The 20231-nt window shown below is 45.3% G+C and overlaps 1 protein-coding gene across 1 annotated transcript in view; it reads right to left on the reverse strand.

The window, feature by feature from the left end:
- The window catches only part of LOC137314023 (NACHT, LRR and PYD domains-containing protein 3-like), a 32268-nt gene that overhangs the window by 4641 nt on the left and 7396 nt on the right, over positions 1 to 20231 (reverse strand). Inside the window, exon 6 of the mRNA XM_067979716.1 lies at positions 13208 to 14945. Coding sequence (XP_067835817.1) covers positions 13208 to 14945 — 1738 coding nt within the window. The remainder of the gene's footprint in view (positions 1 to 13207; positions 14946 to 20231) is intronic.

Raw genomic sequence — 20231 nt, forward strand, 5'->3', positions numbered from 1 at the left:
TGCACAATACCCAATCTAGGATAACCTGTTCCCTCGTTGGCTCCTGAACGTACTGGTGTAAACATCCATCTCGTATCCACTCCATGAATTCATCCTCCACAGTATTATTGCTAATTTGGTTTGACCAATCTATATGTAGATTAGAGTCATCCATGATTACTGTCGTACCCTTGATACATGCATCTCTAATTTCCTGTTTGATATCGTCCCTTACATTGCCACAACTGTTTGAAGTCCTATAGACAACTCCCACCAGTGTTTTCTGCCCCTTGGAGCTCGTTAACTCCATCCACTCGGAATCTACCTCTTGATTTTATGAGCCAGTATACTTTATCATTCAGCTCTGATTTCATCCTTTACTAACAACGCCACCCCACTCTTTTTCCTTTTTGCCTGTCCATCCTAAATATAGAATACCCTTGGTAATCAGCTCCCAGCCTTGGTCACCCTGCAGCCATGTCTCTGTAATTGCAATTATATCCTATCCGTTTACATATGTGGCAATAAATGGCGGCCTCGCCAGCGACGCCCGCATCCCATGAACGAATTAAAAATAAAGTCTATTTGCGGGGCTAATTCGTCTACCTTATTACGAATAGTTCCTGCATTCAGATGCGTTTAGAATTTTCTTTTTAACATTTTAAGACATCTTAACATTTTTTGTTTACGATGGCCCTATTTGTCCGATTACCATTTTTTGTCTTACCCGGACCCTATTTGTTGTCTATTTGTTGCCCCTTCGGCTCTTTTAAAAAGCTAACCAGATCGTCCCATTACCCTGATCTTTCCTTGTGGCCAACACATTTTTTTCCTTTTCTAGTAATTATCTAATTCCCTTTTGAAAGTTACTATTGAATCTGCTTCCACCTCCCTTTCAGGCAGTGAATTCCAGATCATTACAACTCGCTGCAAAAAAAAATAATCCTTCCTCATGTCACCTCTGGCTCTTTTGACAATTATATTGAATCTGTGTCGTCTGGTTACGGACCCCATGCCACCGGAAACAGTATCTCCTCATTTTCTCCATCACAACACCTCAAATGGCCGCTCTGACCCCTCAAAGTTGTCGCATCTCCCCGAAACACAATCATCATTTTGAAATTATAACAAACCCTCGAAGCCCGTACAGGGGTTCACGTTTCAGACGTTAATCTCCTCTCGGCCCCTGTTTGTCTCATACTGGGTTAACGTGTTTGTATAACATTACAGGCTGGGCGACTTAAACCCCAGGCTTTAAACTGGTTAAATTACAACGGTTACAATCGAACAGGAACATGTTAAACTGAGGTCCCAAAACCATGGCCCAGAGAGGAAATGAAACCCCAGGGCAATAAACAGACTGAACTCACGTCAGCCCGATTTGCGTGCAGCCTCTGGAGGAGGCCTTAGTCGGTCCCCTCTGGGGGACGCATCGGTCTCCCCAGAGGCATCCGAGAGTGGCAGTCTGTATATTTTGACGACCACCACAACAACTACTAATGCAACAACTGTATTAGTATGGTGGCCATTTTGGACAAATTGGCGGGAAGGACGGTGGCGATCTTGGACAAAATTGCCTCAAGTACCACAGCCATCTCGGACAAATTGCCGGTGAGTACGGCAGTCATCTTCGCCTTACGCCGGCAAGAACCAGGCAGACTCTCTCCAGTGATACCACAGTGAACCCAGAGTGTCACAGTGACCCCAAAGTGAACCCAAAGTGGACCCTGTCATCCAAGATTGATCGCAGAGTGCACCCAGGGAGCCCAGAGTGCGCCCAATCATCTCAGAGTGACTGCAGAGCAATATAAAGACTGCCACTAAATATAAATGGCAGTCTTTATATTTGGACTACCACCACAACAACTACCACTACAACAACAACTTATATTTACAATACATAATGTATATTATATATATTTGCATTTACACACGGCCAGCATGACGGCAAGCATGGCGAACATCTTGGACAAAATTGCAGCAGGAGCGACAGCCATCTTGGAGAAAATAGTCACAAGTACGGCAGTCATCTTGGACAAAATGACGACAAGCACAGCGATCATCTTGGAAAAAATTGTGCTGGTATGTCGGCCATATTGGACAAAGCGATCACAAGTGTGGGGGCCATCGAGAAAAAATGGCTGCATTTATGGAATCCATCTTCGACAAAATTGCATCAAGTAAGGTGGCCATCTTGGACAAAATAGGGGCATTTAGAACATAAGAACATAAGAAATAGGAGCAGGAGTAGGCCAATCGGCCCCTCGAGCCTGCTCCGCCATTCAATAAGATCATGGCTGATCTGGTCCTAACCTCAAATCTAAAATCATGTCCAATTTCCTGCCCGCTCCCCGTAACCCTTAATTCCCTTTACTTCCAGGAAACTGTCTATTTCTGTTTTAAATTTATTTAATGATGTAGCTTCCACAGCTTCCTGGGGCAGCAAATTCCACAGACCTACCAACCTCTGAGTGAAGAAGTTCCTCCTCATCTCAGTTTTGAAAGAGCAGCCCCTTATTCTAAGATTATGCCCCCTCGTTCTAGTTTCACCCATCCTTGGGAACAGCCTTACCGCATCCACCCGATCAAGCCCCTTCACAATCTTATATGTTTCAATAAGGTCGCCTCTCATTCTTCTGAACTCCAATGTGTAGAGTCCCAATCTACTCAACCTCTCCTCATATGTTCGCCCCCTCATCCCCGGGATTAACCGAGTGAACCTTCTTTGTACTGCCTCGAGAGCAAGTATGTCTTTTCTGAAGTATGGACACCAAAACTGTATGCAGTATTCCAGGTGCGGTCTCACCAATACCTTATATAACTGCAGCAATACCTCCCTGTTTTTATATTCTATCCCCCCAGCAATAAACGCCAACATTCCGTTGGCCTTCTTGATCATCTGCTGCACCTGCATACTAACTTTTTGATTTTCTTGCACTGGGACCCCCAGTTCCCTTTGTACTGCAGTACTTTCCAGTTGCTCGCCATTGAGATAATAACTTGCTCTCCGATTTTTCCTGCCAAAGTGCATAACCTCACATTTTCCAATATTGTATTGCACCTGCCAAATCTCCGCCCACTCACCCAGCCTGTCTATATCCCCTTGTAGGTTTTTTATGTCTTCCTCACTCTCCACTTTCCCTCCCATCTTTGTATCATCTGCAAACTTTGATATGTTACACTCGGTCCCCTCCTCCAAATCGTTAATATAGATTGTAAAGAGTTGAGGACCCAGCACCGACCCCTGCGGCACACCACTGGCTACTGGTTGCCATTCCGAGAATGTACCCTTTATCCCAACTCTCTGCTTCCTGTTAGATAACCAATCCTCCACCCATGCCAGAATATTACCCCCAATCCAGTGATTCTTTATCTTGAGCAATAATCTTTTATGTGGCACCTTGTAGAATGCCTTCTGGAAGTCTAAATACACTACATCCACTGGTTCCCCTTTATCCACTCTGTACGTTATATCCTCAAAGAACTCAAGCAAATTTGTCAGACATGACTTCCCCTTCGTGAAGCCATGCTGACTTTGTCCTATTGAATTATGTTTATCCAAATGTTCCGCTACTGTCTCCTTAATAATAGACTCCAAAATTTTACCCAACACAGATGTTAGGCTAACTGGTCTATAATTTCCAGCCTTCTGCCGAATACCATTTTTAAATAACGGTGTTACATTAGCAGTTTTCCAATCTGCCGGGACCTTTGCCGAGTCCAGATAATTTTGGAAAATTATTACCATACCATCCACAATCCCTACTCTCACTTCCCTCAAGACCCTGGGATGGAAGCCATCAGGTTCAGGGGATTTATCCGCCTTGAGTCCCATTAATTTACTAAGTACCAATTCCTTAGTGATTTTAATCGCCCCCCAGAGCCCCCCGTTTGTCCACTGTTGTGATATTCTTAGTGTCCTCTACCGTAAAGACTGAAACAAAATATTTGTTCAGCATTTTTGCCATCTCCATGTTTCCCACCATTAATGTCCCGGTCTCATCCTCCAAGGGACCTACATTAGCCTTAGCCACACTTTTTCTTTTTATATAACTGTAGAAACTCTTGCTATCTGTTTTTATATTTTTTGCTAATTTATTTTCATAATCTATCTTCCCTTTCTTAATCAATCCTTTCGTTACTTTTTTGCTGTCTTTTGAAGACTTCCCAATCTTCTATCCTCCCACTAAGTTTGGCTACCTTATATGTCCTTGTTTTTAGTCGGATACTATGCTTAATTTCTTTACTTAGCCACGGATGGCTGTCATTTCTTTTACACCCTTTTTTCCTCAGTGGAATATATATTTTTTGAAAGTTGTAGAATAACTCCTTAAATGAACACCACTGTTCAAGTACCGTCTTACCCTTTAAACTATTTTCGCAGTCCACTTCAATCAATTCTGCTCTCATACCATCATAGTCTCCTTTATTCAAGCTCAGTACGCTTGTTTGAGAACCAACCTTCTCACCCTCTAATTGGATATGGAATGTAACCATGTTATGGTCACTCATTCCAAGGGGATCCTTAACTAGGACATTATTAATTAATCCTGGCTGATTACACAGGACCAGTTCCAAGTTTGCTGGCCCCCTTGTAGGATCAGTTACATACTGCTCAAGAAATCCATTCCTAATACACTCAATAAACTCTTCCTCAAGGCTGCCCTGCCCAATTTGATTTGTCCAGTTAATATGATAGTTAAAATCCCCCATAATTATAGCTGTTCCCTTATTACATGCCCCGACTATTTCCTGATTAATACTTCTTCCAGCAGAGTTGCAACTATTAGGAGGCCTATATACTACGCCCACGAGTGTTTTTTTCCCTTTATTATTCCTTATCTCTACCCAAACTGTTTCATTATCCTGATCCTTTGTCCCAATATCTTTTCTCTGTATTACAGTGATTCCTTCCCTTATTAACATAGCCACCCCACCTCCCCTTCCTTCCTGCCTGTCCTTCCTGATTGTTAAATACCCTGACATATTTAATTCCCAGTCGTTGTCACCCTTCCACCATGTTTCTGTAATGACCACAAGATCATACCCATACGTCGTTATTTGTGCCGTTAACTCGTCCATTTTGTTACGAATGCTACGTGCATTCAGATAAAGAACTTTCAAATATGTTTTGTGACACTTAGTTCCTGCTTTTTCCTTTTTTAACACTTTACCTTTTTCTCCATACCTTCTGTCCCTTCCTGACACGCTTTCCTCTGTCTCCCTGCTCAGGTTCCCAACCCCCTGCCACAGCTTTGATGCTGGGTTAATCGCCTTGCACCTTCTAGTTTTTATTTTATCTCTCGTGCCTAAAGTACACTTTCTTTCCGCTGCTCTACGCTTTTCCCTTTCACTTGTTCTTGAAAAACTGTTTGTACTATTTGTATTGTAGATTTCCCCTGGGTCTTCCCCTCTCTTGCTGCTCTCAACTTTATTCCCTTCTGACTCCCCGCTCAGGTTCCCATCCCCTTGCCACTCTAGTTTAAACCTTCCCCAACAGCACTAGCAAACACCCCCGCGAGGACATTGGTCCCGGTCCTGCTCGGGTGTAACCCGTCACACGTGTACAGGTCCCACCTTCCCCAGAACCGGTCCCAATGTCCCAGGAATCTAAATCCCTCCCTCCTACACCATCCCTGCAGCCACGCATTCATCCTGTCTATTCTCCTGTTCCTATACTCACTAGCACGTGGCACCGGTAGTAATCCTGAGATCACTACCTTTGAAGTCCTGCTTTTTAATTTATCTCCTAACTCCTTAAATCCACCTTGCAGGACCTCATCCCTTTTTTTAACTATATCGTTGGTACCAACTTGGACCACGACTACTGGCTGTTCACCCTTCCCCTCCAGAATGCCCTGCATCCGCTCCGTGACATCCTTGATCCTAGAACCAGGGAGGCAACATACCATCCCGGAGTCACGTTTGCGGCCGCAGAAACGCCTATCTGTTCCCCTTACAATTGAATCCCCTATCACTATAGCCCTGCCACTCTTCTTCCTCCCATCCTGTGCAGCAGAGCCACCCGTGGTGCCCCGAACCTGGCTCTTGCTGCATTCCCCTGATAAGCCATCTCCCCCAACAGTATCTAAAGCATAATATCTGTTTGAGAGGGAGATGGCCCCAGGGGACTCCTGCTCTACCTGCCTAGTCCTTTTACTCTGCCATTTCCTTTCAGCCAGTGTATTCTTTACCTGCGGTGTGACCACCTCACTGAATGTAGGTGGGCCAACTTGGACAAAATGGCAGCAAGTAGAGCGATAATCTTCGAAAAAATGGCGGCATGAACGGCAGCCACATTGGACAACATAGCAGCAAATATGGTGGTCACCTTGGACAAATTCGCGGCTAGTTCGGCGGCCATCTTCAACAATATGGCAGCAAGTGCGGCGGCCTGCTTGGTCAAAATGGCCACAAGTGCAACGACCATCTTGGACAAAATTACAGCATGTATGGCGGCCATCATTGTCAATGTGGCCGCAAGTGTGGCAGCCATCTTGGAAAAAATGGCAGCATGTACGGCAGCCATCTTGTACAAAATGGCCGCAATGCAGCAGCCATGTTGGAAAAATTGGCAGCAAGTAAATGGGCCATCTTGGAAAAATTGGCGGCAAGTAAATGGGCCATCTTGGAAAAATTGGCGGCAAGTAAATGGGCCATCTTGGAAAAATTGGCGGCAAGTAAATGGGCCATCTTGGAAAAATTGGCGGCAAGTAAATGGGCCATCTTGGAAAAATTGGCGGCAAGTAAATGGGCCATCTTGGAAAAATTGGCGGCAAGTAAATGGGCCATCTTGGAAAAATTGGCGGCAAGTACGGCGGCCATCTTCGACAAAATGTCGGTATGTTTGGCGGACATCTTGTACAAAATGGCAGCAAGTACGGCAGCTATCTTGGGCAAATTGGCATCAAGTACAGAGGAAAAATGCGACAAAATGGCGGCAAGTATGGCGGCCGTCTTGCACAAAATGGTTGCAAGTACGGAGGCAATATTGGCCAAAATGGGAGCTAGTACGGCCGCCATCTTCGACAAGATCGCGGAAAGTGCGGCCGGATCTTGGACAAAGTGGCAGCAAGCATAGCGGCCATCAAGGACAAAATGGCCGCACGTATGGCGACCATTTTGGACAAAATAGCCGCAAGTACCGCAGCCATCTTGGACAAATTGGCGATAAGTCTGTCGGCCACCTTGGTCGAAATGGCGGCAAGTACCGGGCAGAATGTCCCCAGTGAAACCACAGTGACCCCAGAATGTCCCAGTGACCACGCAGTGAATCCAGAGTGCAATCTGTGATCCCAGATTGCACCCAGCTACCCCAGATTGACTCTAGATTGCACCCAGGGACCCCGGAATGCACCCTGACACCCCAGAGTGATCCCAGGATGCAACCAGGAAGCCAAGATTGCACCCAGTCTCCCAGACTGATCCCGGAATGCACCCAGTAACCCCAGAGTGATCGCAGATTGGCAGTCTTTAAAATAGACTACAATCACGACAACTACTACTACAACAACAACGTATATTCATATTATATTTGCTATATATATTTGTATTTACAAACGGCCAGCATGGTGGCACGTACGGCAGCCATCTATGAAAAAATGGCGGTAAGCACAGCGACCATCTTGGACAAAATTGTGGCAAGTACAGCAGCCATCTGCGGCAATATGGTGGTCGTCTTGGACAAAATGACCGCAAGTACGGCGCAGAGTGTCCCAAGTGATCCCATAGTGACCCCAGAATGTCCCAGTGACCCCCCAGTACACCGGATTACACCCAGTCACCCCAGAGTGACCGCTGAGTTCACACAGCAACCCATAGTGCACCGAGGCAGCCCAAAGTGATCCCAGATTTAACCCAGTCACGATGAAGTGATCTCAAAGTGCACCAATGGATTCCAGAGTGCATCCAGTCACCCCAGAGTAATGCCAGAGTGGCAGTCTTTATATTTAGACCACCACAACAACAATTAACAATACAACAACAACTTGTATTTGTAATATATATGTGTTTTATATTTATATATAGGTGCATTTACACACGGCCAGCATAGCAGTAAGTACAATGGCCATTTTGGACAAAATGGCGGCAAGTAAGGCGGCCATCTTGCACAAATCGTCAGAAAGTACGTCGTCCAACTTGGAGAAAATTGCGGCAAGTATCATGCAGAGTGTCCCCAGTGATACCACAGTGACTCCAGATTGTCCCATTGACCCCCTCAGGAAAACCAGTGTACACCCAGGGATCCCAGAGCGCACCCAGTCACCACAGATTGATCTCAGAGCTCACGCAGGTATCCCAGATTGCACACCGGGATCCCAGAGTGCATCCAGACAAAGAAGAGTGATCATCTATGCATCCCAGAGAGCACCGAGAGACCCCAGAGTGATCCCAGAATGGCATTCCTTTTATTTAGACAACCACAACAACAACTACATATTCAACAACAACAACTTGTATTTATAAGATATAAGGAATATATATGTTTTCAATATCTGTATTTACACAAGGCCAGCATGACGGCGAGTATGGCAGCCATCTTGGACAAAATGGCAGCAAGTAAGGCGGCTGTCTTGGACAAAATGGCGGCAAGTACATCAAAATAAAGAAACATAAAAAGTAGGAGCAGGAGTAAGCCATTCGGCCCATCCAGCCTGCTCCGCCATTCAATATTATGATGGCTGATCCTTTATCTCAATACCATATTCCCGCTCTATCCGCAAATCTCTTGATGCCTTTTTTTCTAGTAATCTCTCCATCTCCTTCTTAAATATATTCAGTGACTTGGCCTCCACAGTCTTCTGTGGTAGAGAATTCCGCAGGTTCACCGCCCTCTGAGTGAAGATATTTCTCCTCATCTCAGTCCTAAACATCCTACCAAGTATCCTGAGACTCTGACCCCTCGTTCTGGAGACCTGCATCCAGTCTGTCTAGCCCTGTCAGAATTCTATACTTTTCAATGAGATCCCCTCTCATTCCTCTAAACTCGAGTGAAAACAGGCCGAGTCGGTCCAATTTCTCCTCATATGACAGTCCTGCCATCCCAGGAATTAGTCTGGTGAACCTTCGCTGCACTCCCTCTATGACAAGTATATACTTTCTTGGGTAAGGTGTCCAAAATTGGACACAATACTCCAGCTGTGGCCTCACCAAGGCCCTGTATAACTGCAGTAAAACATCCTTGCTCCTGTAATCAAATCCTCTTGAAATGAAGGCCAACATACCATTTGCCTTCCGAACTGCTTGCTGCACTTGTATGTTTGCTTTCAGTGACTCGTGTACAAGGACACCCTGGACCCTTTGTGCATCAACATTTCCCAATCTATCACCGTTTAAATAATACTCTGCCATTCTGTTTTTCCTTCTGAAGTGGATTACTTCACATTTATCCACATTATACTGCATCTGCCATGTATTTGTCCACTAATTCAACTTGTCTAAATCGCCTTGAAGCCTCTTTGCATCCTCCTCACAACTCACGATCCAACCTAGTTTGTGTCATCAGCAAACTTGGAAATATTACATTTGGTTCCCTCATCCAAATCATTGATATATATTCTGAATAGCTGGTACTCAGGCACTGATCCCTGCGGTACCCCACTAGTCACTGCCTGCCATCCCGAAAAAGACCCATTTATTTTTGCTCCCTGTTTCCTGTTTCCTTTCTGTTAACCAATTTTCAATCTATGCTGGTACATTACTCCCAATCCCATGTGCTTTAATTTTGCACACTAACTTCTTACGTGGGACTTTATCAAAGGCCTTCAGAAAATCCAAATAAACCACATCTACTGGTTCTCCCTTATTTATGTTATGAGATACATCCTCAAAAAACTGCAGTAGGTTTTTTCAAACATGATTTCCCTTTCATAAATCCATGTTGACTTTGTCTAATCCTGTTGATATTTTCTAAGTGTCCTGTTATCACATCCTTTATAATAGATTCTAGCATTTCCCATCCTACTGATGTTAGGCTAACTGGTCTGTAGTTCCCTGTTTTCTCTCTCCCTCCTTTTTTAAATAGTGGGGTTACATTTTCAACCCTCCAATCAACAGGAAATGTTTCATAATCTATAGAATTTTCGAAGATGACAACTAATGCAGCTATTATTTCCATGGCTACCTTATTTAGTACTCTGGGATGCAAATAATCAGGCCATGGGATTTATCGGCTTTCAGTCCCATTAATTTGTCCAGCACTATTTTTTACTAATACTAATTTCCTTTAATTCCTCCTTTTCACTAGTCCCTTGGATCCCGAGCATTTCTGGGAAGTTATTTGTGTCCTCTTCCATGAAGACAGAACAAAAGTACTTGTTTAGTTGCTCTGCCATTTCCTTGTTCCCCATTATAAATTCTCCCGTTTCTGACTGTAAGGGACCTAATCTTTTTCTTTTCACATACTTGTAGAAGCTTTTACCGTCCACTATTATGTTCCTTGCAAGTTTACACTCATACTCTATTTTTCCCCTCTTAATCAATCAATTCGTGCTTTTTTGCTGAATTCTAAACTGCTCCCAATCCTCAGGCTTGCTACTTTTTGTAGTAACTTGATATGACTCCTATTTGTATGTAATATTATCCCTAATTTCATTTGTTAGCCAGGATGGGCCGCTTTTCCTTTTTTGTTTTTGCACCAGAAAGGAATGTATAACTGTTGCAATTCACGTATTCGTTCCTTAAATGTTAGCCATTACCGATCCATCATCATGCCTTCTAATGAAGCTTCCCAATCGATCAAAGCCAACTCACTCCTCATATCTTCGTAGTTCCCCTTGTTTAGATTTAAGCCCCTAGTTTCAGATTGGACTATTCACTTTCCATCTTAATGATGAATTCTATCATGTTATGGTCTCTTTTCCCTAAAGGTCCCCGCACAGCAAGATTATTAATTAACCCTTTCTCATTGCACAATAATCAATCTCGGATTGCCTGCTCCCTGGATGGCTGCTCAACGTACTGGTCTAAAAAAATCTCGTACACACTCCAGCAATTCATTCGGCACAGTATTATTGCTAATTTGTTTTGGCCAGTCTATATGCAGATTAAAGTCACCCATGATTACAGTAGTTCCCTTGTTACATGCATCTCTAATTTCCTGTTTGATCCCATCCCCTACATTACCACTACTGTATGGACGTCTATAGACAACTTCCACCAATGTTTTCTGCCCCTTGGTGCTTCTTAACTCCACCCAAACTGATTCCACATCTTGATTTTCTGAGCCAATATCCTTTCTCACGAATGCTCTGATTTCATCCTTCACTCACAACGCCAGCCTACCTCCTTTTCCTTTTTGCCTGTCCTTCCTAAATAACGAATACCCTTGGATATTCAGCTCCCAGCCTTGGTCACCCTGAAGCCATCTAACTGTAATTGCTATGATATCACATCCGTTTACATCGACTTGTGCTGTTAATTCGTCTCCCTTACTACAAATGCTTCGTGCATTCAGATACAGAGCATTTAGATTTGTCTTTTTCACATTTTTAGATATCTTAAAAAATTTTTGTACTTTGGTCTTATTTGTCTTATTACCATTTTTTCTTACCCGGACCCTATCTGTTGTCTTTTGCTTGTGTGCTCTGTCCCTTCCTGACACAATCTGGTTATCCTTACCTCAATCACTTTCCTGCACTGTTTCTTTGACTTTTCTCTTTAGCATTCTAGATTTCTCTCCACCGGGACCTTACCCCCACCCCCCATATTTAGTTTAAAGCCCTATCTAACTCCCTAGTTATTCGATTCGCGATCACTCAGATCCCAGCATGGTTCAGGTGTAGTCCGTCGCAAAGGAACAGCTCTCTCTTTCCCCAGTACTGGTGTCAGTGCCCCACGAATCGAAACCCTTCTCAAACCCTTCTTTGAGCCACGCATTCATCTCTCTGATCTGATTTACCCTGTGCCAATTTGCTCGTGGCTCAGGTAATAATCCGGAGACTATTACCTTTATGGTTCAGCTTTTTAATTTAGTCCCTAGCTGCTCAAACTCTCTCTGCAGAACCTTTTTCATAGACCTACCTATGTCGTAAATCCCAGATTTTATGGGAATGGGGCGATTTTCCCTGAATTAAATGATAAAGCGGTGATTACCTGTACTTTATGTAGTATTATATTAGTCTGTATAATATCTTGGGTTGAGTTATATTGTGAAACGGCGCTAACGGCTGCTGTAAAATACGTTCCCCAGGATTTCATGTAACAAGGAGAGTTTATTATGTCCCGTTTACAAGTTTTAAATGTCCCTGTACTCCTCGTTTATAGGGAGGGGGTTCCTCAGTTCATTCCCATTAAAATAGCTCTACATTTATTTCAGGTGTAACGGGCCCGATAGCTTATGGGGAATTTTCTGAAGTTCCCTCCTCAAGCGGGGCCTCACTCACAGGGAGCAGATTATGGGTAATTTCCGCATTCACTACCCCTTCCTGGCTAACCCAGAAGCCTCCCGCTGTGTGTGAGGCCCCACCGCTGGCCGGTGTGTGTCTGTACTGCTGGGCTAATATCACACAACCCGTTAGACCTGAACCTCTTTACCGTCAGATTTTAGTTCACAAATCCCACTGAAGTGTCGGTCTGGATTAATGAGCGAGGGGCCTGAATCCACGATCTTCTGACTCACAGGCACGAGTGCAGAAGAGATGGTGGATGTATTGGAGAGTGTGAGGGGCTGTGTCATTGATGAGTTAAGATAACGGAACGACGTCCTGCGGGGAAAGTTCAGCTCGCCCACTGATGGTTGACTGCCCGAAAGCTGTGTTTTGCTCTTTGTTACTGAATGTTTGGTGTTTCTGCTTCCCTCTCCTATACACGTTAACAGTCCGGTGACTGTCACCTCGGTAAGAGGGTGGGATGCTCCGACACATCGACTGCTGCAGTTAGTGTCGGTCTACGTTTAAGCAACAGTGAGAAGGAGTCTCTTCAATGGACTTATCTTAGGCAGTGAGAAAAACAGCAATAAATATAATTTATTACAATTAAATTATCAGACTCTTTCAGTGACCTGTATTTAATGATCCGAGAAAGACTGTAAAATCTCCACGTGTTCACAATGATACATTTTAGATTCTCCAGTCCTTAGGGAATCACTAACCGATCCTCTTATCATTTGTCATATTTGTGTTGAATCTGCTTCTCTCTGGTTTAACTGAACTGTTTGTTTCCCTTCATTACGGAGCAGCAATGACTGTTCGACAATTGGCCGAACAGCTGGAAACAAATAAACAGTTACCTCAACACCTGGCATTTGTGCAGTACGTGTCCCAGCCGCTGGAGTCCTTCACACTGAATGGAGCAGTTCTCCAGATCGAGGTGTTTTATTGTATCACAGAGTCCAATGACGTGAGACAGGACCGCACAGTCAATCGGGGTCAGTCCCAATCTACTAAATGTAAGTGTTTTCGCAGATCCCACCGTGGTCCGAGCCAGTGTTTGATTCGGAGACTCAAACAGGTAGTGGAATGTTTTCAGGAGGACCCTTTTCGCAGTTATACAATCTGCCTTTCCAAACGTTCCTTCAACCTTTTCCTTAACCCACTCAATCACTCCGCAGATTGTTTGATGAAGAAATGGACCCAGAAACTCCTCCAGGGGCCGAGCTGACTGTGAGGAGGAGAGACCAACAACAAAACGGAGAAATATCTCAAATCGCCCATCTTTCTTGCTGTGGGCTTCACTGAGGAGATTCCGGATGTCCCCTGGATCTGGAGTCAGGAATTGTGCGAGTGCGGCTATAAACTCTTGGATGGTGAGGTGCGGGAATGTGTAAACCACACTCTGGCCAGAATCATCTCTCTCCAAAAGTTCCATCATGAACCCAGACAGGAACTGGGAAGGTTGCAGATTGTACTTGATCAAATCTCCATTTCTAAACACAATCTTCTTCTCGGAGATTCCAGTGAAAGCCATCTCACCGATCTTCAGTAACACATCACGGGGGCATTCAATCTCTCGGCCATGGTTTTTCAGAATGTTGTAAATATAGTAGGAATATAGTTGGGTCATGGTCTTGGGAATTTGCCGCTGTTCCCTGTCGCTTTGTGTGAAGAAGGGACCCAGTGACAGACCGAGGATCCAGCAGTAGGAAGGGTTGTAACACATGGTGTACAGGATCTCGTTCTCCTCCACATGTTTGAAAACAGCTGCTGCCACCACCTGATCTTCAAAAATCTTGTTGAAATATTCCTTCCGTTCCTCACCAACAAATCCCAGGATTTCAGCACAGACACTGATCTCAGCCTTTTCCAATAAATGTAATGCAGTGGGGCGGCTTGTCACCAGCACTGAACATCCTGGGAGCAGCTTGTGCTGTATTAAACTGTACACAATTTCAGACACTTCACACTGGTCTTCAGGATCTGTGCAGATGTAATCAGCCTCTGTATTTCTCCGATTGTCAGCAAAATCGATACTATCCTTGAATTCATCTAAACCATCGAATATAAACAATAATCCCTCTGGGTTCTTCCAGAGCTCTCCCAGAATATTCCCAAAGTAAGGATACAGATTCAGTATCAGATTCCTCAGGTTTATTTTACAGTTAATAGCGTTCAAATCCCGGAATTTAAAACTGAAAACAAATTGAAAGTGTGGGTATATTTTCCCAGTGGCCCAGTCATAAACAATCTTTTGTACCATTGTTGTTTTTCCAATCCCCGCGACTCCGCTCACTGCTGCTGAACTCCAAGATTTGGATTTTCTCCGGGAAAAACTGCTCTGGAACAATTGATCAGTTCGGATTTTTTCCAGTTCTCTCCAGAGATGTTTCTTTCTCCACTCTTCATGGTCTCGGCCTCTTGCCAGCAGTTCATGTTCTACAAGTGTCCGATTTCGAACAGTAGAGATGACCGTTAGCTCAGTGTATAGAGTGACCAGTTGGAAAATCTTAATCTTCTCCTTTATTAGGATAGTGTTTACTCTCAGTGTTTCAGTTCGGACCCGGAGTGTTTCCTTGTGTTTCTTTTGAACATCTTCAATTGGAACAGACAGAAAGTGGTTCTCAATGTTAGTTATTTTGAAAAAATAACAACTTCTCAATATCATTTTAATATTCAGTGTTACTTTTCAGGGATTGGGCAGGTTATCTGGTATCTTCTGTGTGGTGGGAAAGGGACCGACTGTGAATGGACAGAAGTTCCACTGTTATTGTATCAAGTCTTGGGCAGGTTATCTGGGATATTGTGGGCACTGGGAGAGGGACAGACTGTGAATGTACAGAAGTTCCACTGTTATTGTGTGAGGTCTAGGGCAGATTATCTGGGATATTGTGTGTACTGGATAGACTGAATGGGCAGTATTCTTTTGTTTAACCTCAGTTGTGGCGAAGCTTTTAGAAACGATAATCCGGGACAAAATTAATCTTCACTCGATCAAATGTGGATTTGTTGAGTAAAGCCAGCATCGATTTGTTAAAGGCAATTCGTGTTTAACTATCTTGATTGAGTTTTTAAATGAGGTGACAGATAGCATTTAGGAGTTCAATGCGAATGATGTGCGCAGGGATTTTCAAAAGGCGTTCTATAAAGTGCCGCTTAATAGGCTTGTTAACAAAGTTGAAGGCTATGGAATAAAAGCGGCATTGGCAGCATGGATACGAAATTGGATCAGTGACAGGAAACAGAGAGTAGTGGTGAACGGTTGCTTTTTGGCCAGGAGGAAGCTATACAGTGGTGTCCCCAGGGGTCGGTGCTGGGACCACTGCTTTTTTTGATAGATATTAATGGCAATCAGGGGGAAAACTCTTCAGTGGCTGGAGTCATAACTAGCACAAATGAAGATGGTAGTGGTTGTTGGAGGCCAATCATCTCAGCCCCAGGACATTGCTGCAGGAGTTCCTCAGGGCAGTGTCCTGGGCCCAACCATCTTCAGCTGCTTCATCAATGACCTTCCCTCCATCATTCGGTCAGAAATGAGGAAGTTCGCTGATGATTGCACAGTGTTCAGTTCCATTTGCAACACCTCAGATAATGAAGCAGTCCGTGCCCGCATGCAGCAAGACCTGGACAACATCCGGAGTTGGGCTGATAAGTGGCAAGTAACTTTCGCGCAAGACAAGTGCCAGGCAATGACCATCTCCAACAAGAGAGATTCTAACCATCTCCCCTTGACATTCAACAGCATTACCATCGCCGAATCCCCCACCATCAACATCCTTGTGGTCACCATTGACCAGAAACTTGCCTGGACCAGCTATATAATTAATTTGGCTATAAGAGCAGGTCAGAGGCTCGGTATTCTGCGGCGAGTGACTCACCTTCTGACTCCCCAAAGCCTCTTCACCATCTCCAAGGCTCAAGTCAGGAGTGTGATGGAATACTCTCCACTTGCCTGGATGAGTGCAGCTCCAACAACACTCAAGAGGCTCGGCATCATTCAGGACAAAGCAGCCCGCTTGATTAGCACCGCATCCATCACCCTAAACATTCACTCCCTTCACCATCGGCGCACTGTGGATGCAGTGTGCACCATCCACAGGATGCACTGCAGCAACTCGCCAAGGCTTTTTCGACAGCCCCTCCCAAACTCGTGACCTCTACCACCTAGAAGGACAAGGGCAGCAGCCACATGGTAACAACACCACCTGCAGGTTCCCCTCCAAGTCACACACCATCCCAACTTGGAAATATATCGCCGTTCCTTCATTGTCGCTGGGTTAAAATCCTGGAACTCCCTTCCTAACAGCACTGTGGGCGAACCTTCACCACACTGACTGCAGCGGTTCAAGAAGGCGGCTCATCACCACCTTCTCCAGGGCAATCAGGGATGGGCAATAAACGCTGGCCTCGCCAGCGACGCCCACATCCCGTGAACGAATAAAAAAAAGGAATCCCGCTGGTAAATCTGGATCCTGCCAGGTTTGTGTGGGCTTTCACAGTGTATCAACATCCTGCCAGATGTGTATGCGGATTCAAAGTGTATCAGGATCCCAGCAGCTGTGTGTGGTTTAAGAGAATATCAGGATGCTGCCAGTTGTGCATGGGGTGTCACAATATATCAGGATCTCTTATATATATACGGGGATTCAGAGTGTACCAGCATCCTGTCAGGTGTGAATGTGAATTCAGAGATTATAAGAATCCTGCCAGCTCTGTATGGGGATTCACCGGGTATCAAGCGTCTGCCAAGTGTTCATGGGGATTCACAGTGTTTCAGGATCCTGCCAGGTGTGTAAGGGAATGAAGAGTGTTTCAGGTTCCTGCCCAGTATTTATGGGGATTCAAAGCGTTTCAGGATCCTGCCAGGTGTGAATGGGGAGTCACCTTGTATCGCAATCCAGACAGGTGTGTGGGGGGTTTCGCAGTGTTTCTGGATCCTACCAGGTGTCCATGGGGATTCAAAGTGAATCAGGATCCCGCCAGTTAATTATGGGGATTCAGATTGTATGAGGATCAGGCCAGGTGTGTATGGAGATTCACAAGCGATCAGGTTCTGTCAGATATTTATGGGGATTGACATTGAATCTGGACCCTGCCAGATGTATATGGGGCTTCACAGTTTATGAGGTTGCTGCCAGGTGTGTGTGGGGAATCACAGCGTATCGGGATCCTGCCAGGTGTGTATGGGGATTCACAGCGTATCAGGGTCCTGCCAGGTGTGTATGGGGATTCACAGTGTATCAGGATCCTGCCAGGTGTGTATGAGGGTTCACAATGTATCAGGATCTTGCCAGGTGTGTATGGGGATTCACAATGTATCAGGATCCTGCCAGGTGTGTATGGGTATTCACAGTGTTTCAGGATCCTGCCAGTTGTGTATGGGGATTCACAGTTTATCAGGATTCCGCCAGGGGTGTATGGGAAGTCACATTGTATCAGGGTCCTGCCAGGTGTGTATGGGGATTCAGAATGTATCGGACACGTTCCAGTTGTGTATGGGGATTCACCGAATTTCGGGATCAAGACAGGTGTGTATGGGGATTCAGAGTGTATTAGGAGCTTGCCAGGTTTGTACGGGGATTCATAGTGTATCAATATCCTGCCAGGTGTGGATGGGGATTCATTGTGTTTCTGGAACCTGAACAGTGTTTTCGGGCTCACAGTGCATCAGGATCCTGCCAGTTGTGTCCGGTGATTGACAGTGTAGCCAGATGCTGCCAGTTTAGTGTGGGGATTCGAAGTGTTTCATATTCCTCCCAGGTGTGTATGGGGAGTCAAATTCTTTCAGGATCCTGCCAGGCGTATATGGAGATGCACAGTTTCTGGATCCTGCTAAGTGTGAATGTGGATTCACCGTGTATCGAGATCATGTCTGGTATGTATGGGGTTTCGCAGTGTTTATGGATCCTACCAGGTGTCCATGGGGATTCAGAGTGAATCAGGATCCTGCCAGGTGTGTATGAGGATTCTCAGTGTATCAGGATCCTGCCAGGTGTGTATGGGGATTCGAAGAGTTTCATGTTCCTTGCATATGTGCATGGGGAGTCACAGTGTATAAGGAAGCTGCCAGGTGTGTAAAGGGATTCAGAGTGACTCTGAATCTTTTAATGTGTGTTCGGGGGTTCACAGTGTATTTGGATACTGCCAGATGTGTATGGGGATTCACAGTGGTTCTGGAACCTGTCAGGTTTATGTGGGGTTTCACCGTGTATCGGGACCCTGTCAGGTGTGTACGGGCCTTCAGAGTTTTTATCAGGAACCAACCAGTTGTGCATGGGATTTTACAGACTATCAGGAATCTGCCTGGTGTGTCTGGGGATTCACAGTGAATCATGATCCTGCCAGGTGACTGAGGGGATTTACATTGTATCAGGATCATGCTAAATGTGTATGGAGTTTCACAATGTATCTGGACCGTGCCGGGTGTGTATTGGGATTCACAGTGTATGAGGATCCTGCAAGGTGTGTGTGGGGATTCACAATGTATCAGGATCCTGCCAGGTGTTTATGGGGATTCACAGTGTATCAGGATCCTGCCTGGTGTGTATGGGGATTCACAGTGTATCAGGATCCTGCCAGGTGTGTATGGGGATTCACAGTGTATCAGGATCCTGTCAGGTTTGTATCGGGATTCAAAGTCCATCAGGATCGTGCCAGGTGTGTTAGGGTAATCACATTGCATCAGGGTCCTGCCAGGTGTGTGTGTGGATTCACAGTATATCAGGATCCTGCCAGGTGTGTATGGGGATTCACAGTGTATCAGGATCCTGCCAGGTGTGTATGGGGATTCACAGTGTATCAGGATCCTGCCAGGTGTGAATGGGGATTCACAATGTATCAGGACCCTGCCAGGTGTGTATGGGGATTCAAAGTCCATCAGGAACGTGCGAGGTGTGTATGGGGATTCACATTGTATCAGGTTCCTGCCAGGTGTGTATGGGGATTCACAGTGTATTAGGATCCAGCCAGGTGTGTATGGGGATTCAGTGTGTAAGAAGCCACCCAGATGTTTATGGTGGTTCGGAATGAATCAGGATCCTTTCAGGTGTATATGGGGATTCACAGTGTCTCTGGAACCACCCAGGTGTACATGGGGATTCACAAATTGTCAGAATCTGTCAGGTGTTTATGGGTTTTCACAGTGTATCAGGATCCTACCCGGTTTGTATGGGGATTCAAATTGAATCAGGATCCTGCCAGATATGTATGAGGAGCCATAAAGGATCAGGATCCTGCCAGGTGTGTACGGGGATTCACAATACATCAGGATCCTGCCAGGTGGATGGGGATTCACAGTGTATCAGGGATTCTGCCAGGTGTGCATGGGGATTCACATTGTATCAGGATCCTGCCAGGTGTGTATGGGGATTCACAGTGTATCAGGATCCTGTCAGGTTTGTATCGGGATTCAAAGTCCATCAGGATCGTGCCAGGTGTGTTAGGGTAATCACATTGCATCAGGGTCCTGCCGGGTGTGTGTGTGGATTCACAGTGTATCAGGATCCTGCCAGGTGTGTATGGGGATTCACAGTGTATCAGGATCCTGCCAGGTGTGTATGGGGATTCACAGTGTATCAGGATCCTGCCAGGTGTGAATGGGGATTCACAATGTATCAGGACCCTGCCAGGTGTGTATGGGGATTCAAAGTCCATCACGAACGTGCGAGGTGTGTATGGGGATTCACATTGTATCAGGTTCCTGCCAGGTGTGTATGGGGATTCACAGTGTATTAGGATCCAGCCAGGTGTGTATGGGGATTCAGTGTGTAAGAAGCCACCCAGATGTTTATGGTGGTTCGGAATGAATCAGGATCCTGTCAGGTGTATATGGGGATTCACAGTGTCTCTGGAACCACCCAGGTGTACATGGGGATTCACAAA

The sequence above is a fragment of the Heptranchias perlo genome, unplaced genomic scaffold (assembly GCF_035084215.1).
Source record: "Heptranchias perlo isolate sHepPer1 unplaced genomic scaffold, sHepPer1.hap1 HAP1_SCAFFOLD_50, whole genome shotgun sequence".
NCBI classification, from domain to species: Eukaryota; Metazoa; Chordata; class Chondrichthyes; order Hexanchiformes; family Hexanchidae; genus Heptranchias; species Heptranchias perlo.